This window comes from Cavia porcellus, unplaced genomic scaffold (assembly GCF_034190915.1).
Source record: "Cavia porcellus strain 051 isolate PalLab524CR breed Dunkin Hartley unplaced genomic scaffold, mCavPor4.1 scaffold_1, whole genome shotgun sequence".
Lineage (NCBI taxonomy): Eukaryota > Metazoa > Chordata > Mammalia > Rodentia > Caviidae > Cavia > Cavia porcellus.
Window position 1 is genome coordinate 134213656 of NW_026947484.1, and position 24221 is coordinate 134237876.

At 36.2% G+C, this 24221-nt stretch overlaps 1 protein-coding gene across 2 annotated transcripts in view; it reads left to right on the forward strand.

Moving 5' to 3' along the window:
• Hipk1 (homeodomain interacting protein kinase 1) overlaps positions 1-24221 on the forward strand; it is a 52038-nt gene that overhangs the window by 22232 nt on the left and 5585 nt on the right. For both annotated transcript variants that reach the window (XM_063255755.1, XM_063255750.1), the window contains exons 3-15: positions 1667-1790; positions 9276-9395; positions 10279-10365; positions 11317-11501; positions 11776-11938; positions 12835-13060; positions 15873-15994; positions 17103-17237; positions 19715-19857; positions 20229-20411; positions 20850-21053; positions 21852-22093; positions 23651-23781. In XM_063255755.1, coding sequence (XP_063111825.1) covers positions 1667-1790; positions 9276-9395; positions 10279-10365; positions 11317-11501; positions 11776-11938; positions 12835-13060; positions 15873-15994; positions 17103-17237; positions 19715-19857; positions 20229-20411; positions 20850-21053; positions 21852-22093; positions 23651-23781 — 2065 coding nt within the window. The remainder of the gene's footprint in view (positions 1-1666; positions 1791-9275; positions 9396-10278; positions 10366-11316; positions 11502-11775; positions 11939-12834; positions 13061-15872; positions 15995-17102; positions 17238-19714; positions 19858-20228; positions 20412-20849; positions 21054-21851; positions 22094-23650; positions 23782-24221) is intronic.

A 24221-nucleotide genomic window follows, 5' to 3' on the forward strand; every position in this document is an offset into this window, starting at 1 on the left:
TGCAGATTTAAATTCTGTGACTTGTCTGACTGTGGTGTATGCACTTGGGAAGCTGAGGCCAGAGTATCTCTGTGAATTTGAGGCCAGCCTGGGCTACATAGCGAGTTCAAGGGTTAGCCTGAACTACATAGCGAGACCTTGTATCAGTCCCCTGCCCCTCACCCAAATAAATTCTGTGACTTCTAGGAAGGAAAGGAAATCTTTAGAGAAGATAATGAAATATTTAAGATGCTGGTTCCATACTGTCATGGTGTCATCATTTAATCTATCTTTCTTTTCTTTTCTTTTCTTTTCTTCTTTCTTTCTTTCTTTCTTTCTTTCTTTCTTTCTTTCTTTCTTTCTTTTTTTAACTAGAAGTTTAATATAAATACAGCCAGCATAGAAAAGCTCAAAACCATATACAAACAAAATCAGAATGACAACTGGTGGGGTTAGAAGGGCAAGCATTGACTTTTTGTTCAGCCAGTCCCCCAAATAAAAACAAAGATTCATGCTAGCTTAGGGGTGAGGGAGAGCAGGGATATGGTGTTCCATGTTACACAGGGAATGGCCAAAGAGAAACACTGGAGTCAGTCAGATCCTGGGTTCAGGGCGGGAGGGCAAAATGCCTCACAATTTAAGTCAAACCTGAACAGTCCTCAGGTGTTCTTTGGGCCCTGCCCCAGTAGTGCTGCTATCTCAGACTTAGGGAGGGGGCTCCTCCCCTTCTAGGGATCAACTAGCTGCAGCCCAGGCCTGCTGGGCTGAGGGCTGACACAGGCCCTCTCTGCAGTTCAGGCTGCCTGAGGGGAAAGGTGGGGTCACTGGTTAACTCTGGTACCTGCCTCAGCTCAGGTCGCACCACGCCACCACCATGGTCAAAAAAGCCCCAGTAGAAAGACAATCATGGCTCTGTGGAGAGCAGGTAGCTGTTGAGTTCTGAGTGCTAGGATTACAGGCATGTGCCACCATGTACAAGTGAGAAGCTGGCTATAGTGTCTGCTGTCAATTAGCAGATCTCTTTAGAAAGCATCATTTTTTTTTTCATTTTTGTCACACTTTTTTTTCCCTTGAGACAGGGTCTTCCTGTATAGTTCAGTCAGACCTTAAAACTCACTGTGTAGCCCAAGCTGGTCTCAAACTCATGGCAGGCCTCCTGGCTTAGCCTCCCAAGTGGTGGATTGACAGGTGGTGTGTACCACCATACCTGGCTCTCAAAAATGTAATAATTAACTAGGCCATTTAATTGATTTCTTTTATAATTAAAAAGTTGGTAAAATAAAAGGAAAGCTATGATTTTTTATCTATGATTCCAGTATTGAGAAAGTTCTCAAAACTGAAAATGTTTTCCTAAATTTGATATAAACTCATTTATTGTCAATTTAGCCAACTTAATATGCCTACTCAACATTTTGTTGCAAAAATATTAATGTGTTTGATTATGGGACAATGCCTTGAACTTCATTAGTAGTTTTATGTAATGTATAGTTTATGTTCTTTGTTACCTCTTTGAACGTAAAAAATTTCTGAATTCTAAAATGCGTCTTGCCCAGAGTTTTGGATGATTGATTACTAAAGATTGTTTTCAGTTTCATTATATTAATATACCTTTTGCTGATACTGAAACAATTTAGTCAACATAGTATATTTCCCAATATGTTTATTTTATATTTTTTGTTTTTGCTAGAGCCCCAGAAATTATTCTTGGATTGCCATTTTGTGAAGCTATTGATATGTGGTCACTGGGCTGTGTAATAGCTGAGCTGTTCCTAGGATGGCCTCTTTATCCTGGTGCTTCAGAATATGATCAGGTAAGAGTGTTTCATGGAAACGGAAAGCAAGTACGATTGACCCCTGAACAACAGAGGTTTGACATGTGTGGATCCACTTACACACAGATTTTTGACTTTTTTTTCCTTTTTCTTTTTGGACACTTGTGATAATTAAAAAAATACTTACCATGTAACCTAGAAGTATTGAAAAAATTAAGAAATATTAGATTTGTTATAAATGCATAGGATATATATGTATATATATAGATAATAGGTAATTTCTATTATAAAGTATATACAAATTTGTTGTAGTAAGTTCAAAGCTATCAGCACTTGCACATATGCAGACCATGATGCCATTCAGTTCAGTGAAATGTAAATAAATTGTTATAGTATCTGCAGTATGTACTATAGCTGTTTATACAGTTATGATTTAATAATAGCATCATATATATGATACATGTAGCCTATAAGTATTGAAAAAATTAAGAAAAATTAAATGTCACAAATGCATTAAGTATAGATAATAGATAATTTCTATGTATTAACTATAAGGGTGGTATCTGCTTAAAAAGCTGCCACATGTTAATCTTATCTCCATGAACACTTTTCTCTCCAGTAAATTGTGTGTCACGGGAAAAAGTTCTCTCTGAAGTTCTTGCATATTTTTCGAGGTATATAATTGTGTTTAGCATACAAATTGTGTGTTATTGGTAAGAATTCTGCTCCACAGCAGGCTATTAGTGGTTAAGTTTTTGGGGAGTCAAAAATTTCATGTGAATTTTCAGCTGTGGAGGAGGTCGGCACTCTAGCCCTTGCTTTGTTTAGACTTGAGAGGAAGAGAAGTATTACTACTTAGATACTGGAGAAAGAGGAGTCCAATTATTACCAAAGAATTTTTAAATAGTAGTAGACATTTTCCTAGTTTCTTTGGTTAGAAATTACATTTCAGCTCTATTATAAACAAAGGGATTGTATTTTACCTAAGATTGGTACTTTACTAGCTCTCTACTGATTTTTTTTTTTTTTTTTGTCTTTTTTGAGACGGGGTCTCACTATGCAGTTCAGGCTGGCCTTGAGCTCATTTTGTAGCCCAGGCTGTTCTTGAACTCCCAATGATCCTCCCACCTCAGCCTCCCAAGTGCTAGGATTACAGGTATGAGCCACCACGCCCAACTTCTCTACTGATTTGTTAGATACTTCAATTAACTGCTGTGTTTGTGAGTTAAGATATGAAAGCAAAGATAAAGAACTAAAGTTTTAAGAGTGAGCCTGTGACTCACTCAGGGCTGTTCTCTTTTCGCTTTGTGTGTGACACATGCTGAAGTACTTTTCTATAGACTGAAACACATTAGATCCCAAAAGCTGAGGGTACAGATTGGATATCTGTTAAACAAAATAGAGATTTATGAGAGGGATCATCTGAGTTGTAAAGTATTTTAATAAAATGATCTATGTGTCAAAATAGACAACTTTAGGATAAGATAGGCTACAGTTTCTTAAGGAGTTGGTTCATTGAAATGTTTTCCCATGGAAATAAATTGTAAATTCTCATTTCTTGCTGTTAACAAAAATTATTTTACTGGAAGCTCCCTGAGGGTGGAGATTGTCATTTCACCAATATATTCTGCATTCCCAACACTGCGTGGCACATGACAAATTACAAGTATGATTTTGTTTGTGTTTTTGTTTTTTTAATGAGACTGTCACTGTTTACCTAATGATTAGAAGGAAAAAATAGAATCTTTTCCTCATTCTGAGTGGATGTAGTGCTTCTTCAAATCCAAAAGATTTGATTTGATTTGATTTGTTTGTTTGGTTTTTGTGATATGGTCTTGCTATATAATTTAGGCTAGCCTTGAACTTGTGGTCCTCCTGCCTCAGATTGCTGAGTGTGTGTGCCACTACACTTGGAAGAATTTTTCTTTTTGAACCTGACTTTGAAAAAAATATCTTTAAAAAATCTGTTGTACATGTGTTAAGTACCCAGTTACACTGTACTTATAAATTTTCAATCTTTCCTTCACCTTGTGAGAAATTGGCTTCCTTACATAAAAAGTGTGAAAGTGAGTAAAGTGGTTATGACCAGTCTTGGTTGAACCAGGCTGATTCTTACTCCTTTTTGGGTCTAAACTCCTGTTGAGGATCTGAACGTGGTGGATTTCTTCGGAAAATATACACACAGTGATTTGTAAACAACTTCAGGGTATTCATAGATTCCTGATTAATAGAATTGTTCTGAGCAATTAGAGCCTATTTTGTGGCATCACCTGTTTCGTGGCATTACTTCAATTTTAGTAAGCTAATTGGTATTGTAAATTTCCTAGGAAGCGGAATTCAAATTCAGTTGGTTTTAGAAGCTAAGTACATCTGGGTATTTCCTTGTAAAGAAATGATCTGGAGGTTATCAGAATTTTTTCTTCAGTGTGTGAATTTTTTCTTCAGTGTTTCACTGGTGGTGTGAAACAGTGGGTGGTGGTGGGAAGTACTTTTCTCATGAATAAATAGGATGCTGTTGTCAGATGGAGAGTGAGATTGAAAATAGTTTATCTTGATGCAGAATTGGTAATACCAAAGGGTTTGTATGGCAGGATCCAGCTGAGTTTTTAATCACAACTCTCTCTTTCTCTCTCTGTACACATATATAGTCATATTGTATGGAGTTCAGCAATTTAAGTTTACAGTTCAGTGGTCTTTAGTGTGTTCACAGGGTTGTGCAGTTATCACTGTAGTCAGTTTTACAACCTTTTTATCACTGTATAAACAAACCATTAGCAGTTAATCCCCATTATCCCCTAATCTCTCAGTTCCTCCAACAGTAAGTAGGCAGCCACTGATCTACTTTCTTTCTCTAGATTTGCCTATCCTGGTTATCATGTTCATCACATACAATCCACAGTCTTTTATGATTGACCTTTTTTACTTAGCATAATGTTTTCAAAGCCTCTCTCTACTGCAGTTTGTCAGAACTTCATTTCTTTTTATGGATGAATATTGTTCCATTTATGTGTGTACCATATTTTGTTGACCTTGTTTATATATTGATGAACTCTTTGTACATTTTGGGTATGGGAATAATGTTACAATAAACATTGGTTGTACAGGTAACTAATTCCCTGCTTCAATTCTTTGAGGTGTCTAATAGAATGGAATTGCTTGGTCATATGGAAATCCAGTGTCTTAACTTTTTGAGGAGCTGTCAAACTTTTCCACAGAGGCTTAGTCATTTTATATTGCCCTCAACAATGTGTGAAGATTCAAGGTTTTCTACTTTCTAGTCAGTGTTTTGTTTTTTCCCCTAAGGTTTATCTAAAAATAATAGCTATCCTTCTGGGTAGGAAGTTGTTTTTCATTGTAATTTTGATTTGCATCTCTGTAATAATTAGTGTTGTTGTACATCTTTATGTGTTCCTTCACTATTTGTGTGTCTTTGGAGAAATGTGTTCAGTTGCTAGTTGTCCATTTAAAAATGTTGATTTATTTTTACTATTTTGGGATTGAACCCTCAGCCTTGCACATGCTCGGCAAGAATTCTAACTCTGAGCTACATTCTCAGCCTTTTGGTTTGTTTTTTAACTGGGTCTCACTGAATTGCTTAAGGTTTTTTTTTTGTTGTTGTTGTTGTGGTGGTGGTGGTGGTGGTGACAGGGTCTTGCTATGGAGTTGAAATTTACTATGTAGCCCATGCTAGGATTACAGGTGTGCACCACTACACCTGGCCAGGCAGGCCTTGCATTTGCCATTCTTCAGGCTCAGCCTCTTGAGTAACCAGGATTAACAAACCATGCATGACTGCTGTGCTCAGCTGAATGTTGTTGAATTGTATTTTATTTTATAGAGAAATTCAAAACATAACAATTAGGGAGTAATGGCATATAATTTGTATATTGTTACCTTTAAATCAGTTACTCAAGAGTATGAATTATATTTCTTTATTCTGGATATTAATCCTGTAATAAATATGATTTGTATGTGCATGATCATGATATAATTTTACATCTTTCTTTCTGATGTAGAAAGGTTGGTCCTCTTCCCCCCAATACTGGGATTAAACCCAAGGGCCTTCACACTGAGACACTGAGTTATCCCCTCAATACATGTTTTAGTTTTCTATTTTGAGACAAAGTCTCACTAACTTGCTCAGAGTGGGTTTGAATTTGTGATCCCCCTGCCTGCACCTTCCAGAGTGCTGGGATTACATGTATGTACTACTATGCCTGCCTTTCCCCCTGCCTACATACTATGCTTTGAAGTTCTAGTTCAGCATTAAACAGAAATGTCCTGAGTGGACAGCCTTGTTGTGTTCCTGACTTTAGGAGTAACACATTGAGCACATTCAAGTTTTCATTAATATGATGCTAATTGTGAATTTACTGAGTTGTGTTTTATAGCCCAGCCTATAGTCCATTTGGCTGTGTGCGGAAACATACCACACACACCTGAACAGGTGACATCATGTCTGTCATGTTCTGTGATGTCAGTTAGGACAAGGTAGTTGATCATTCAGATCATTTAAAATCCTTATTGGTTTTTGCTAATTTTTATTTTGAGAGTGGTTGATGTCTCATATACTTTGTTATTAGACACATACATATTTATGACTGTTATGTCTTCTCAGTGACTTGATCTTATCATTACAGACTGTTTCCTCTTTACCTCTGGTAGTATTTTGTCTTGAAGTCTGTTTTATCTGTATGTTTCTCTTTTTTCACAACATAAAAACTGAATATTTAATACATTTGTAGGAATAGAAGGAATGAGACAAGATTAGAATTTATACGTTGGACATTTATGTAAAGGGTTTTTCACTTTTCAAAGAAGTTTCCCGTTTCTGTCTTCCATAGAGCAATAAATAATAGTTACTATTCTGATGGATAAACTGTTAACATTCATTGGACAGTAATTATATCTTTGTGTATCATGTGATTATTGTTCGTTTCACAACAAAATTTCCTTTCCTGCTGTTAAAGAACCCATAGAATAGAGTGAAGAGCAGTCAAGATCATGTGAATGAATTCTAGAGACCCGAGGATTTTAAATACCAATTTGGTAACATAGAACTTACAGACATAATCTTATGTATTTATATTGTTATAATGGAAATGAAAGCTATCTTATTAAAATCTAGAAGTATGGCCACTAAGTACAACTAAAGGGCACAGCGCCTGCCTGGCAAGTGCAAGGTCCTGAGTTTGATTTCTGTCACCCTCCCAATAAATAAAATAACAAATGACAGTACTTTTTATTTGCTTGAATGTGGGATTTTTGTTAATAAACTATTTTACTCTTTATAGAAGCATGGGGTGATGGCTTCCCATTCTATTTTCATAATGAAAACTTTTCATTTTATATCAGACATTTTAAATGTTTTAATTCCATAAGTGTGTTATTACAGAAAAAGTAGAAGAGATGCACTAAGCCAAGAGATAAAAATTTCAAATTTCTGTAATTTTCACTAATCAAAAGTAACCGCTTATGTTTTGGTATACAGTATTTTGTGTTTATTATATATTATTTTTAGCATTTTTATTCATTCATATTGATAATACACATTAAAATACATGCATATAACATGCTATGTTTATCCCCCCATTACTCCCTCTCATGATATGTTTATTAAATATCTACTTTTCACTTTGTATATTGTGAGATATTTTCACATGTCCATGAATATCCTTTACCATAGCACTTATATCTGTATATTATTTCATTGAACAAAATTTATCCTAGATTTTAACAAACATTTCACCTTTAAAATGTTCTTAATACATGGGAGGGGTTTTGTTGTTGTTGTTTTTAATGTTATCGTTTGGTTTCATACTGGGTAGCTCCTATAAATCTAAGTAGTATCTTGCTGTCACCTAAAATTGATTTGTGATAGTACGTCAGATAAAGCCTACAAGTCATAGATTGCTGACTCCTGCTTTACATTCTTAAAAAACTGAAGATAAAAGAAAATGTCAGGATCTTAAAGAGCTCTGTTTATGTAGCTTATATTTAACAATATGTACTGCAATAGAAGTTAAAACTGAAACTTTTGGGGGTGTCCAGATCTGACGCATCCCTGTAATCCTAGCACTTAGGAAGCTGAGACAAGAGCATTGCTGCAAGTTTGAGGCCAACCTGGGCTACAAAGTGAGTTCAAGGCAGCCTGAACTGCATAGTGAAACTATCTCAAAAAGATCAGAAAAATAAATAAATAAATATATGAGTGAGTGAGGAGAGATGGAAAGTAAGATCCCCCCCCCTTTACCAATTTCTTTCTACTTTTACATTAATTGTAGGCTCTCATATATGGGTTTATAAAAAAGAAAAAAAATTCCTGTGTTAGTCTCAAGGGTGGGAAGAAAAGCAGATTACCTCTTCAGTTGCTTTTCTAGTTGGAAAGAATTGTAAAACCAAACATAGATATGAATGAATAATAAAAGTTTTTTGTGTGTGCGCTGAGGCTCAAACCTGTGGGACTCATACATGCAAGCCAAAGCTATACCTCAAACCTCTAAAGCAAAATTTTTATAAAAGAAAAATATACAAGTACATTTCATAGCCAAAAGAGAAATGACATCACCACATTTGATCTTTGGAAATCTTTACTGTGTATCCATGAAAAGAGTGAAAAGGCTTGTTATCTTACTGTTATTGTGAAAATAGTCTTTGTTTCACAGAAGAAGTCTTAGGGACATTCAGGGGTTCTACCATACCATACTTTGATAACTACTATCTTACTTCATAGTAAGTGATCGATAAATATTGACTGAATGAAGTAAATGTAGTATCTGTTCTACTGATCTGAGGATAGAGATGCTGAATTAATTCCTCCTACATTTTCTGGTATGATAGTGAAGTTCTGTGTGTATTTAGAGTAGGGACAATTAAGAGTTATAGTACCTAAGTAAGGAAGAAAATTTGAGGAAGAATTTTTCCTAATTTTTTCTTCATTTGATAATGCATTTTTAAAAAGAAAAAAAATAGTAATTCATGAAGAATCGGTCTTTTTAGAAACTATTTTGGTCTGTCCTAGAAATCTAAAGTTTTGTGAACTTTGTATCAAAGTTTAACAAAAAAGCAAAAAAGATTATACTAAAAAATTTAAAAACTGAGCCAGGCATGGTGGCTCATGCCTGTAATCCCAGCACTCGGGAGGCTGAGGCAGGAGGTTTGTTGCAAGTTCAAGACCAGCCTGGACTACAAAGTAAGCGTAAGGCCAGCCTGAACTGCATAGAGAGAGACCCCCTCTCTCTCTCTGGGAAAAAAAAAAATTTTAAAAACTGGATTTCCTTTTAAATAGCAGATATAGTAACATGATAATTACTAAATAATTATTTGGGTTACCCCTGGAAAGGTTAATATATTATGTACTTCCTAATTATTTACAGCTAAATTTCAATAATATTGATTAAAGAGTTAATTTTTTGCAGTACACTCTTCTTTTATTCTTGGCTTAAATTAATATTTTAAGGTTAAAAAGTCTTTACTAATTTCCCTTTTCACCCCAAATGATGTTTGATGGTTTTGGTATTTCAGATTCGATACATTTCACAAACACAAGGCCTGCCAGCTGAATATCTCCTCAGTGCCGGAACAAAAACTACCAGGTTTTTCAACAGAGATCCTAATTTGGGGTACCCACTGTGGAGGCTTAAGGTCTGTCTTCCCTTCTGTACTGCCCATTGCTGGACTCCCCATCCACAACTTTGAATTCAGGCTCTAAATGATACATTTTTGAGGTAGAGGAGGAAAAGAGCAAGTATATTTGTAGGAGGAAAGACTTTCCAGAATTATTTCATTGTATCCATTTGGCCTTTTCTTTAGTTAAAAGACAATTAAGTGCTAGGTTTTTTTTTTTTTTTTTGCTAGGGGGTATCAAAACTGATGACCTCACACTTGCCAGGCAGGCACTTATCCCACTGAGCTAAACCTCCAGCCTTAAGTGCCAGTTTAGTTAGCTGAGGTTATTTTGTGTATTTTGAATTAGCAATTGAGAATGTATAGAGAATGGTATTATTGAGTAATATGAAGAACTAGAGAAATTTAGTAATTGTTCTTTTGTGGAGAATTCCAAGTATAAATGATAAAACAAAATAATTTTCTAACTGCTGACATTCAGATCTTATGTGTTTTCTTGAAACAAGTTATCAGCTCTTTTTTTTTAACAAAAATCTACATTTTACTTTTGAACCTCCATTAATTTGAGTAATTTTGAGTAATTTAATGAACTCTGTAACACTCTGCTCCAGAGCCTATCAAATAGCATTTGAAATATCAGTTCATTTCAGGGTATCTTCAAGAGAAAAATGATAATACCCTTTCCTATCTGCCATCTTTGAATAAACTGTACTGCATTATTGCTTGCATGTTTATCACTATCGATAGGGTGGTTAGAGAATAAGGTCACATTTATCAGAATTTCTGATTGTAATCTCTGCCATCAATGGTTGGCAAAGTGACAACATGTCTATATTCTGGCTTTAATTTTTAAACTGGAACTAATGTAAAGATGGAATTTTAAAAAATTCATATTTTATAGACGCCCGAAGAACATGAGTTGGAAACTGGAATAAAATCAAAAGAAGCTCGGAAGTACATTTTTAATTGTTTAGATGACATGGCTCAGGTAAGTATGGCAGCTTTCAAAGAAAGCCAGACATTTGTATGTTTCTTTAATCAGAGATACAGTTCTATTGGTTATACTGGATAGACATTTGATCTGGTGCTCTTTTAAGTTTTTTCTTAAAAATTATTTTGTTTTTACCAAAAAGTTAATAGTTTACTATCCCCATAAAGTAAAAGGATGAATGGTAACAAAATATACTAAACATCTAAAATTATTTTATTGTTGTCTATCTCTGTATCTGTATTTTTTGTACTGAGAATTGAACCCAGATTCTTTGCAGTGAGCTACACCCAGCTATTTCTATTTTCGATTGAGACAGGGCCTTGCTAAGTCGCCAAGTTCCTAAGTTTCCCATTCTAGCCTTAAACTTATGGTCCTCCTGCCTCAGTTTCTCAGAGTGCTGGAGTAACAGGTGTATGCCACCATGTGTGGCTGATACTTTACATTACTGTTTATGAAGGTTTCTCTCTTGTCCCATATTCACTATTAAGTGCGAACTAACATTTATTTATTGAGTGCTAATTATGTTCTAAACTGTTTGAAGGCCAGGGATTTAGCTCAGCAACATAAGTGCCTGCCTGACAAATGCATGGTCGTGAGTTCAATCCCCAGTTTCGAAAAAAAAAACAACTCTTAATAAACATTTTATACTTAGGTCTTTAACCTTTTCAATAGAAACTTTTATATTTAAGTAATAATCACTTTTGTTTAACTTATTTGTCCCAAAATTTTAATAATGAGAATTTACTCAGCTTTGTTCCTTAGACAGTATAACAAAATTTTCTCTTATAAATTTATATATAATAAAAATAATTTTCCTTGGTTTTTCTTTTCTCAAATGCTGACACTAAATATCTAATTATTCTGCTTGAGAGAGAAAAACCAGCTTATTAATTGCTTAATATACTGTTTAAGTGAGGAAATGTAATGCTTCTAAATTTTCCTTTGAAGGTGAATATGTCTACGGACTTAGAGGGAACAGACATGTTGGCAGAGAAGGCAGATCGAAGGGAATACATTGATCTGTTAAAGAAAATGCTAACAATTGATGCAGACAAGAGAATTACTCCCCTGAAAACTCTTAACCATCAGTTTGTGACAATGAGTCACCTTCTGGATTTTCCACATAGCAATCAGTAAGTATGATATGGTCTAGGGCTTTTCCCTGATTGGTTCTTGATTCTTGTGCTGCAGATCTATCAAGTTAGTACCAGTTTTGGTGCTTATGTATGTGGCTCGCTGATGCTTTTCTCATTGAAAAATCATGAGATTAAAAATGAGGATGTGTATTTTTTATGATAAAGACTTGAATCTTTTTCTTTAAGTGCTTAAAACCTCTTGATCTTTGTCTTTAAGTTGTTTTCTGTTTAAGTTTCAGCATTCATTTAGTGAATCTTTACTCTCTTTCAGTGTTAAGTCTTGCTTTCAGAACATGGAGATCTGCAAGCGGAGGGTTCACATGTATGATACAGTGAGTCAGATCAAGAGTCCCTTCACTACACATGTTGCGCCAAATACAAGCACAAATCTAACCATGAGCTTCAGCAACCAGCTCAATACAGTGCACAATCAGGTATTAAGTTAATGACTTTGGAAACTTGAGCCTAAGTAAGATAGAAACTAGTGAGAGTACAGGGCCAAGTAAAAAACTAGTCTTTGTTTTGATGGTCTTATGGCTTAAGAATTTTCTATGTTGGGGCTGGGGATTTAGCTCAGCGGCATAAGCACCTGCCTTGCAAGCAGGCGGTCGTGAGTTCGATCCCCGGTACTAATAAAAATGAAAAAAAAAAAAAAAAAAGAATTTTCTACATGGCAAAAGTGATGGAAGACAAGTTAGACTGATATTACTAAGTGATATGTACTAACAAAAATTAAATCTTATTCCATACTCTCATAACTTTTTTTGAGATAAGATCTCACTGTGTAGTTCAGGCCTTGAACTCATGGTGTTTCTCCTGCCTCTGCCTCCTGCGTCCTGGAATTACAGGTGTGCATCACTGCACCTGGTTGTCATAAATCTTAACAGAGTCAATTGAGGTCTGTTGTACTAAATGCTGTTAGTTTTATTAATTTTAGCCAAAATGGCTCTCAAGGAAGAGTCATCACTAGGTGCTTTGAATAGTTAGCATTAAAGATGGTTTGACATTTATTTGTTAATCAGTGATATTTACATTTGTTTCTGAAGATACCAGGTTCTAGATTTCTTAGCTAGGTCTGCTTTTAAGTTAAGAGCATATATGAGATTTAGTGAATCTGCCATCTAGCAATTTTTGTGCAGAAATAGTTAAAGTTTGTGTAGCTAATAATCAGTACAGCACCTTGTAGTATACTTTAATTTAGAGATTTAGAACATTTCTTAAAAAGTTATTTCAAACAATTAATGATTGATTCTGTCTATGTAACATATACAATAAATTATTGTCTATCTTCACTTTTCACCAATATACAAATGTAATTCTTTTTTCCTAGGCCAGTGTTCTAGCATCCAGTTCTACTGCAGCAGCTGCTACTCTTTCTCTGGCTAATTCAGATGTCTCACTGTTAAACTACCAGTCAGCTTTGTACCCATCATCTGCAGCACCAGTGCCTGGAGTTGCCCAGCAGGGTGTTTCCTTGCAGCCTGGAACTACCCAGATTTGCACTCAAACAGATCCATTCCAACAAACATTTATAGTGTGTCCACCTGCTTTCCAAAGTAAGTGGAGAAACTCCTGTGTCATACGAAATTGTATTGGTTCTGATCTTTGATAATTTTAAACTGTCTCTGATGATAGGCATAACTGAAATTGAGTGATATTAAAAGATAGCCTTTTCCTTTTTAAATTGGTTATTTCTCTGGTTATTTTACTATCTGATACATTGTAGGAGTTCAATTTATATTTCCTTAACTGAATTGCTTAATACTAGTTTTTTGCCCCTAGACACCTTGTATTTAAATATAAACATGTATTATGCAATAGGCAGAAGGTATATATTTGAAAAATTTGTCATAAACAGCATTGCTATATATTGTCTAACTTTTTATATCATTCCATTATGAAAAAAATAATGCAAATAAAAGGATATTTTACTCTAAAATGTAAGAATCATATTAAGGATGTAGCTGGGTTTAATGGCACATGCCTATAATCCCAGCTTCAGGAGGCTGGGCAGGAGGACCGCCACATGTTCAAGGCTATCTTGGGCTACGTAGTGAGTTCAAAGCCAGCTTGAATTACAGATCAAGACCTTGTCTCCAAAACAAAACAAAACAAAACACACAAAACCCCCCCCAAAGATTGTTGAACTCATATTCAGTAATAAATACCATTATTTTTGAACTGAAAAGTTCTACAAGCTGAGTTGCTTGTGTGGGGAAGGCATTAAGATTACAGTATCTTCAGTTTATGACTCATTATTTCTGCCAACTTCTGTTAACAGAGGAACAAAATAGCTGAAAAGAGAGGCTGACTCCCATGTGTTACAATTAAGTTTTTAATTTTCACATTCCTGCCTGTATTGTCTTGTTGTTGTAATCATTTTTCTGTTTCCTTTTATCTGAAATATCAGAAATATGTATTTATTTGGTAAGCTGTTGAGATAGTTAAAATTATTTTATAGATATTTCCTGACAACACACTTGGTTTTCCCAAGTGAAAGTCAGTTCCTTGTGGGGATAAACTTGGATTTAGGCTTCTTATAACACTTACATAGAAGCAGGTAGCATTTTTATCTTTTTACTTTAGTTACTTATTGACTATGATTCTTTTGTTTGTTTGGTTTCCGACAGAGTTGGAGCAAACAGAAGGAAATGAGGGGCTGGGGGAGACTGAGAGATTACCGGGAGGACAGGAGAGCAATAGCAGTCTAAACCAGGGAGAGCCCACGGGGAGAGCGGAGGAGCAGATTCAAAATCCGTAAATGCAAATTTAGCCTAATTTACCAGATTACTTTTTTACATATGCTTTGTAACAGTAAATTCTGTACTCTGGGTTGTCGGACATGGACTGATTCTTCATTGAAATGGTTTTCAGATGTGGGATGCTAAAGTTTTCTGCTGCTTCTCAGACGATATTTATGAGATGAAGCAGAATAACTTTTGAATCCCTTTAACAAAACAAAATGTTAACTGAAGAGGTAGAGAGGAAAAGGTAATCCCTTTTGGTATAATTAGGTAAATTTAAGTTTTAGACAGTTTTTTCCTATTTAGAAATGTAAATAACCTGAAGAGCTAGTAGAGCAAATTCTAAAAATTTCAAATAAAAGGGAATTTTGAAATTAAGGTAGTAATGATGGTACCTGATATTATTTCCGTATGCTAGAAAATGTTTTAAGTTGCTTTTTATGTATTTACTCTCACAAACAACCTCAGGGGGTAGATAATGTCAATACCCCAATTTAAAAATGGACATGCACATTTGTCCAAACCCTGTAATCATTTACGACAGAACAATGTTTTGAACCCATTCAGTAGGATTCATCAGTACTTGTTTTGAAGTATTATTCCATACTGCCTTTGAGTGTTTAATCTCGAATATCTGTGAAGAATTGGTTGACTGGGGCCAGGGATTTAGCTCAGCAGCACAGTGCCTCCCTGGTAAGTGTGAGGTCCTGGGTTCAATTCCTGGCACCCACAAAAAAAAAAAAAAAAAAAGAATTGGTTGACTTGCCACATATCCTGATATGCTGATTTCTATCCAGCAGTTTTATGTTCCATGTTGCCCACTTCATCTTCCATTCCTTCACAACATATCTATACTTAGTAGAGGGCCAAACTCTCATCATTAGGCAGTTTTACTCTTCTCTCCATACTTCTGAGATTCTTTATAGTTTAATGACCTATATTCAGTAGAATAAAAATAACAAAAACCAAAGCTCTACTCCTCTTTTAGATCACGATTTGAGAAAAACTTCTCAAAGTATTTTTGTCCTAGGCATGATTTCTTTATTTTTCTATTGATTAGAGACAAGATATATGATTTAAATGTGAATTGGCTTGTATTTTTTGAGGAGTAAGGAAAAACATACTTTAAAACATTCTAAACAAAAGGATAACTTAGATTATAAATTACTATGCTTTTCGTAATATAACCAAAAGTTGCAGTTATATTCATCTTTGCCTTTAAATAATTAATTTTAGAACCACTTCAATCACTCTCCCATACTGTCAGTTAAAAGATGAATGTAACTTCTTGTTTATTTTAATGTAACTTCTTAAGTGAAGTTTTTTGTACTGTTAATTGAGATGTATGATGAGTATTGTTTTAAAAATTTTATCACATTAAAAAAATTAGAATTCCCTTCAGTCAATTCTCTGTCATATGTCTTTTGCATTAATCTATACTAAATGGAACCAAGTCTCCCTTTTCTTTTGTCTCAAGTCTTCTGTGAATGAAACTCCTTTGGCTTAAGTGTTTAGGACTAAAACTTGATATGGCAAAGCTAAAAATAAACCATAGGAGCCTCCCCAAACAAACAGTACTCTCAGACTCAGGAAAACCATTTAACCATGATGCTGTTTTCATCAGCTGGTCTGCAAGCAACAACAAAGCACTCTGGATTCCCTGTGAGGATGGATAATGCTGTACCGATTGTACCCCAGGCACCGGCTGCTCAGCCACTGCAGATACAGTCAGGAGTCCTCACACAGGTAAAACCTGGGGCCATGCGGATGCACGGTGGTGCTGAAGCACTGTTGAGAAAGATACTTTCTTCTAGAAAATGCTGTTTGCTTTGAATATAAGATCTTTCTTGGTCATGATTCAGTGATCTTAAAATGAAATATCTATAATTGGATATTCTTAGTATTATAACAACTCTGCCAGTGTCTTCCTCAAACTTAAAGGATAAATGTTTAGACACTGAGAAATGATCATCTGAACAAGTGTACTTTGTGGAATGAGGCCTGTCTCCCCCCACCCCACTATCTTAAAGATGAAGTATGTATGCAGTTTGTGTATGTGCATATATATGTTTCTGTTTATGTGTGCAGTGGTAGGGATTGAATCAGAGCCTTCACACTTAGCTACATCCTTACCCCTTTTTAAAAAATATTTTGCAGCAAGTCTCCACAGGTCATTAAGTGGCCCAGGTTGGGCTGGAATTCACAATCCTTGTACCTTACCCTTTCAGAGGGCTAGGGGATTACAGGTATGTGCCACTGCACCTGTTAAATTTTGTATTCTAAAGAAACAAGGTTCTACTCTTGTCCCTTTTGCCTACCTAAAGAATTTTATCACAGTGGAAAGGCTAAACTAAATTACATCAGGATGAATCTTCAGTTACTTCATTCTTTTGTTTAGCCAGACTGTAGAAATTTTTAAAACATTGCACTTCTCATGAAACATGAAATGAAAGTGTTGAAGAAAATAATTAAATATTTATATAGTAGAAAATTAGTACATTTTAAGTTCTGTATGTATTTATTTTTGGTCTATGACAGAAAATTCTGAAATCCAAAAACCCTGTTTTGTGAGTAGAAGAAAGAATTCTTAATAAATGTCTTTTATTTTATAGAATTGATCCTCTGAATCTCATCCAAGAAAGATTTCTATACTTTTCTGTTTTAGTGCATTGGCATTTAATCTAGTGGGCCAATGCTGTGCAGAGTGAAGGAGAAAGTTTTGTGTTGGTATGTGCACTTAAGGTGATATGAAATTACTTTATTATAAATAATAACTTGGGGAATGAGAGCCCTTCTGAATCCAGATAACCTGCCTCAGTGTTTGTTTCACTCACCTGCCTAATCTACGTTTCAGGGAAGCTGTACACCACTAATGGTAGCAACTCTCCACCCTCAAGTAGCCACCATCACACCGCAGTATGCGGTGCCCTTTACTCTGAGCTGCGCAGCCGGCCGGCCGGCGCTGGTTGAACAGACCGCTGCTGTACTGGTAATTCCCTCACTTGATTGTGTTACTAACAGAGTTCCTTTGGTTTCCTTCTTTTTTATTTTTTCCTGTTTGTCTTTGTTCTGTTTTCTTTTGGTTTCTTATTTTTCCAAAGAATTTTTTTTTACCTTGGTCTTTGCAGAGAGCATGGAAGCATTGTGCCATCTTGTGGCTGTGTTCTTGCTACGTCTTTACTGTCTCATTGTTTTCCTCCTCAACACTTGCTGAAGCACTGTCTGATGGGCAGTGTGGCTCTGAGCCACTTGGATTTTTTTTTTTTTTTGCCAGGCTAGTATGGTAAATGCTCTTGGTGTAGCCTCGGAAGAGCTTCAACACTATTACCTGTTTTCTGCCCTTTTACTCTCCATTCCTTAAGAATGATGGACATGGCCTTTAGTTTGGCTCTGCTGCAGGTACCTGGATGGCCAAAATTTGATCTCCTTGGCAAGTTAGCTTTATTTTCTTTTTTTGCTCTTTTAAGCTGCTAAAACTTTTGCTCATGTGGAAACGCTTAACATACTCTTAATCTATTGCTGAGTTAACATTAACCTTCTTTCTGTAAATATATGAAGGTATCCCCTTTTGACACTCATGATCAGTAACAGACTCCGATTATTTAAAAATATTCCCTTTACAATGTACTGGTAGATCATATTGTTGACTGGAATTAAAGGTAAACTCATTTTTAGAGATTTTTGGAGAAATGTATTATTTTACAAACAGATCTTAATACAAAGATGAAAATATGTTTTACAAGCTGTGTAAATATAGTGCCTTTGTTATTAAAGATAGTGAATATAGCTGTAGTTATAGTAGTGTCAGGCTTAGAGAGAAGAAAAAGTCCCAGGAGACTGAGGTGTATTTCATTATTTGTAATCTTCATGGTGATTTTTGAATGTTTTCTTTTACTGAGGGAAGTTAGAATTTTTTTAAAAATGATAGCAAGCATTTCATTATTTGAAATTTATCTTAAGTTTCTTTCGTTGTTTCTCATGTACTCATGAGTGAAACACTTTTAGAAACATATTTGACTGGAACTTGTTTGGTTTTAAGTTTAAAAGTCTTTGTCACTGCCAGCTTAATTTTCTCATAAGCATAAAACCCAAGTGGCAGATAATCAGATCCAGTTTGGTTGATCAAGACTGCTGGTTTGAACTTGCACACCAATAGTTTTGAGATTGGGGGTGTTAGTTGACACTTTTTTGCTGCTTTTTTTAAGTGCACTAGCCATTTGCTAAGCTTTGCATATTTTTGTTCTTCTTCTGTCAGAACAGTTCATCGCTTGGAACGCCAGATTTCTGCTTCACATTGAGATGTTATTTCTTGCTTTATATTAAACTACATGCTTTGTCTTGTGCAGGTGTTGGCTTATGGAAAGACGCATGGTGTGACTTAACATACTTTTCTTATTTTCTGTTTTGTTTTGTTTTGTTTTGTTTTAAATTCTGCGTATGGTAGCAGGCGTGTTTGCAGTTTATCTGCTTTGAAGCCTTCTTGTTTGGAACCGGTGTTTGTGACAAGTGGATCTGTTACTTGCAGAAATATATAAAACTCTGTTGGTGGCCTTGCAGTTTGAAATTCATGAAACAGAACCATATGTATCCAACAATTGTAGGTAATTGTACTGCAGAATTCAAGTTTAAGAAAGAAACTTCCAAATCTGTTTCCCTTTGTTCAGAAAATGCCAAAATTTCTCTAAGAAGTACGGAAACCATTTGTTGCTCTATTGCAAGTAACATAGCTTGCTAAAACTGTATTTTCTTATAGTGATAGTTTTTATATGAAGTATGTTTCTATAATTGATACTAGCATGTTTTAGGTACCTATTAAAATAATATGATGCTTTCTGCATCTATTTCTTAGATATTTTATTTATTGCTTAGATTTTAATTTTATCATATGACTGCAAATGATGTCATTAACTTACTCCTATTGGCATGTTTGACCTTTGGTCATCTTCATCTGGCTCCATTTTCTGAGTACTATTGCCCTTTTAAAAAGTAATAATTCTGCCCTATGTTCTATGGGTTGAGTTAACCAGATGTCTTATCTGATTGGCAGTCAAACTTTAGAATTTCAAGTTTTTAAATCCAGGGGCATCCACTTAACCCTTTCTAAGGATACATGTTTTACTATTTTTGCAAAAATGATACCTCTGAGATTTAATGAGAGATTATTTCCTCTTAACTTTCAGACTCTTTTAGTCTCTAGTATAGTAGAAACTTGCAACTGCAGGGATTTTCATTTTCTAGTATCCTGGTGGCCCGGTTATAGAGGTAGCCAGCAGAAAGTAGTATGTTTCTTTGTCTTTCATAAGACTTGTAGCCATGAACTCCTCTGACCTTTTCTTTTTTGATCTCTGCAAGTTAACAATCTACAAGCAACTTTTTTTTAAGATACAAGTTTTTCTTTCTCTAAAAAACAGAAGAAAAGGCAAGAATAAGTCAAATATGGATCTTTTTCTATGTGTTTCCTTACAGCAAGCTTGGCCTGGAGGAACTCAGCAAATTCTCCTGCCTTCAACTTGGCAACAGTTGCCTGGGGTAGCACTACACAACTCTGTCCAGCCCACAGCAGTGATTCCAGAGGCCATGGGGAGTGGCCAGCAGCTAGCAGACTGGAGGCAAGTGCCTACTGTTTTCCTCTGAGATTTTTAAGGGCAGCTTCTTTAGGGTAGAACATTTAATGCTGTGGAGAGACTAGGAAGTAAACAAAGGGAATTTTAACTGTATTTGAAATCCTTTAAGAGAACAATTCATTGTAGATTAGGAGATGGAGGTACAGAAAACTTGGAATATAGGAAAACAAATCCTAAGGTCAGGATGATTTTACTCCATATTTAAAGACAGGCTTTAGTGATAAGAAATGAAATAGTACAATCCTAAAACCTCACAATCCTGATACCTAACTTTAAAAATAAAATGTTTTAGTTGCTTTTAGTGCCTGTTTCCAGTAGTTTAGGCTTCACTCTTCCGTTGCTTCCTGTTGGTCCAGGAATGCCCACTCTCATGGCAACCAGTACAGCACTATCATGCAGCAGCCATCCTTGCTGACCAACCATGTGACATTGGCCACTGCCCAGCCCCTGAATGTCGGTGTTGCCCACGTCGTCAGACAACAGCAATCCAGTTCCCTTCCTTCAAAGAAGAATAAACAGTCTGCATCAATCTCTTCCAAGTAAGTTTGTTAGAGTTTATGGTTAAAGTTGTGCCAGCTTGAGAGAGACATTGTCCAGCATTTGCAAAGTTGTGGCATGAATATTTTTAGCTTGAAGCAGCAAGTAGCTGCCAGATTGAAAGACAGCTAACCTTTTTACCTGGGGGTGTACACCAGGTGTGTTCTGGTTCTGATTATTCTTTCTCTTTGCTGTCCCTTTGAATGTGCCTTTATGATGTTTTATTTTTCTGCCCCTTTTATGTAGTGAAATTTAACCCATGGATAAAGGACACAAAAACATATTTCTTTTTATATTTCCAAAGTAATTTTTTGTTAAAACTATTATAGTCAAGTATATTAGCTTAATGATGTGAAAAATTGGAAAGCAGTCTAGGGAAAAGATCTGTAGTTTGGGAGGCCCAGGATTGAACCATTTTTCCTTGTGAACTTTTCCTACAGATCCTCCCTGGATGTTCTGCCTTCCCAAGTCTATTCTCTGGTTGGGAGCAGTCCTCTCCGTACCACATCTTACAATTCCCTAGTCCCTGTCCAAGATCAGCATCAGCCAATCATCATTCCAGATACTCCCAGCCCTCCTGTGAGTGTTATCACTATCCGAAGTGACACTGATGAGGAAGAGGACAATAAATTTAAGCCCAGTAGGTAAGATAGGTGAATGGTTTCTGGTTCTGTTGAGTTTAAACTATTGACTTTAGGAAAATGTCCTAGTTTGGATTACCCCCCCCCTCCCCCCCGGGCGCAAAAAAAAAAGTACTTTGCAAATCTGGCCTTAATGAGTCAGCCAAAACATTTGTATTTCCATATGAGCATTGTCAAGTTTTCTACAATGTTATTCCTCCTCGTTAGGTAGGTAGAGAAAAGGTTTATATCTGCTCTGCTTTTGAATACACATTATACTGCAGGCACGATCCCTGCCTTCAAGGGGCTTTATGAAAATAGCGTAACAGGAACATATGAACAACCATTAATTGGAATGAGTAGGTAGGTAAGGGATTATTTGAAATTCATGTAATTTCTTATTCTGAAAAAGCCTCTTTGGAAGAAGTTAGAAATGTTTATTTTTCCCCCTCTGCTGTATGGCCTGAAAACTAAAGAATTAAATACTAGATTATTCCTCTTATGTTAGCACCTAAGTTGAATCAAATCCTGTCTTAACCATTCATTCATTATGTGACCTTGGGCAAATTGCTTAATTTCCTTGTGCCTCGGATTCCGCATCTGCAAAATGAGGATAATAGCACCTACTTCACAGGATTGTTGGAGGGTTTCAATGAGATAGGTGTAGAGCATGGAAATACTGTCTGATACATAATAAGCATTTAGAAGTTACGTGCTGCTGTTACTATCATTAGCACTCTGTCATCATCATTACCATGAGAGAATGAGGGACCATCTTAAGCCATGTTACAGTTGAATTTTCACGTATTTCCTTCTTCTCAGCTGTGGCCTGAAGCCAAGGTCCAATGTCATTAGTTATGTCACTGTGAATGACTCTCCAGACTCTGACTCTTCCTTGAGCAGCCCATATTCCACTGATACCCTGAGCGTTCTCCGGGGCAATAGTGGGCCACTTCTGGAAGGGCCTAGCAGAGCTGCAGCAGATGGCGCCGGCACTCGCACTATCATTGTGCCTCCACTAAAAGCTCAGCTTAGTGACTGCACTGTAGCAACCCAGGCCTCAGGTAAGTGGTATCTTTACAGCTGGAGTTGAAATTTGCTTGGATGTGTTTGTGCTTAGTATTTTGCTATAATATGCAGTACTTTTGCTAGTGGTCAAGACCAGTGGTATAGATATTTTTAAATGGTTAATTCAGAAATCAGTTCCCTGGGATATAAGATAATTTTTTTTTTGTCATTCTATGGTTTTTTTTTGTTTGTTTGTTTGAATTAATGTAAAAATGAGATTGCATTTGGTATCAGTATAGTCTCGCAAACACACTCATTGATGATGGGAAAAAGTAGACAAAATTTATGTCATATAGCAGGGGAATTAGCAAGCAACTAGATTTCCCTCACATGATTTGAATTTGGCAGTGTAGCTAAGAACTGGACGTGGTAATATTGAAAGTGACTATAAAAGGTTTTTTTGAAAACAGTATGTCCTTCAGATGCTTTTTTTGGTTTTATTGTCAGCCTAATTAACCACCATCCTTTTTGCTCTCTTAGATACTGCATGTAGTCTCCCTGATTTTGCTTTGTATGAGTTGAGCAATACTGGGTGCATTAACAAATCCCCAAGTTTCCATGCTGATCATATTAGAAGATTTTACTCATATTCCCAATGCAAGTGTTTGTGATGGTAGGTCTACAGTGATGTAAGGGCCAGAGAGCCTTGGAATCTTTAGCAACCAGTCAGAATGAAAAAGAAATTTTGACAGAGGCAAACGCCCATTTTTAACTTCACTGCTTATATGGCTTCACTCAGATGCAAGGAGGTCCCAGAAATGAAGTCTTGTCTAGGCAGTTGGCTCCCAGTGGCAATTTTACACAGAGAAAGTGAAAGATAAGTTTCAGTGTTAGCATGGACACCTGTGCTGTTCTTGCATAAATGTTTTATTATGGATTATGGTAGTGTTATAGGCATAAATAGGGTTCTGATTTAATAATATTCTGTTGAGTCTCTGTGTAGTCCTTCTTGAGAGTAGTTAAATGTCCCATTAAAGACAAGGTAAAGCTTCTTGGTGCTTGGCTGTTGAACAGAATTATTAGAACCTTTGTCCATTCTTGGGCCCAAAGAATGTAGCTGTCTCAGAAGTCACTGAATTAATGTACCAATTTTCTTACTGGAACACGGAAGGAAGCGAGATTTTTGTATTCAGCTATCTTGTAATTTTTTCAAATTGGTTACAATACATATCCAGCAAGAGAGAATCTTGCTGTCCTTTAGAGTCTTTTGACCTTCAAATATCCTAAGAACTACCAGAAATTTTTTTGGTTTCATATTATCATTTCTATTCTTGTTTAATCCCGTCCTACATCAAATTATAAGCTCCTATAAGGACTGTGATGTTTGTATTTCTAGTGGTTTCTTGTATATGATAGGAGATTAGATAATACTTATTCAGATAAACTTTTTGAGGATCCTATGTGGTAAAGTAACAGTTTTTGTTCTGATGTAGATGTAATTGAGGAAGTAAGAGATATTTGACACTTAACTCATGCAAATTACTTACAACTGTGGACTGACTAATACAATGCCATCTGAGATTCAGTGATACTAATCTCTGGCTCCTTTTTAGGTCTCCTAAGCAGTAAGACCAAGCCAGTGGCTTCAGTGAGTGGGCAGTCATCTGGATGCTGTATCACCCCCACAGGGTATCGAGTTCAACGCGGGGGGACCACCACAGCACAGCCACTCAACCTAAGCCAGGTAAGGGCTGGGGGCTGCTGCCTTCTGTTTGGGGCTCCCCCTGTGGTTACAGTCTGGAGAACCCTGTTTCTGGCTGGACTGCCCACTAATAAAGCCAAATTAAGCTCCTTTTGTGTCAAAAAATTTAGTGTTCTGTTGCCTGCGTCGAATCTACATGTGCTGTGTCTCTTCATTTGCTCTGTGAATTTTCCATTAGACCTGTGTCTGGGAGACCAGAGAAATGTCCATGCCTGGTTCTGCACTGCCATATACTTTTTTTTTTGGTACTGGGGATCAAACTCATGACCTCGTGCTTGCCAGGCAGGCGCTTACACTGCTGAGCTAAATCCCTGGCCCACGGCGTGTACTTTAAAGCTAGATTCTCTTCCTTTATTTCCTAAGCCACTGGTGGTGAACCTACAGCATGTGTGTCACAGTGGGTTGTTTATATCAATGAAAGG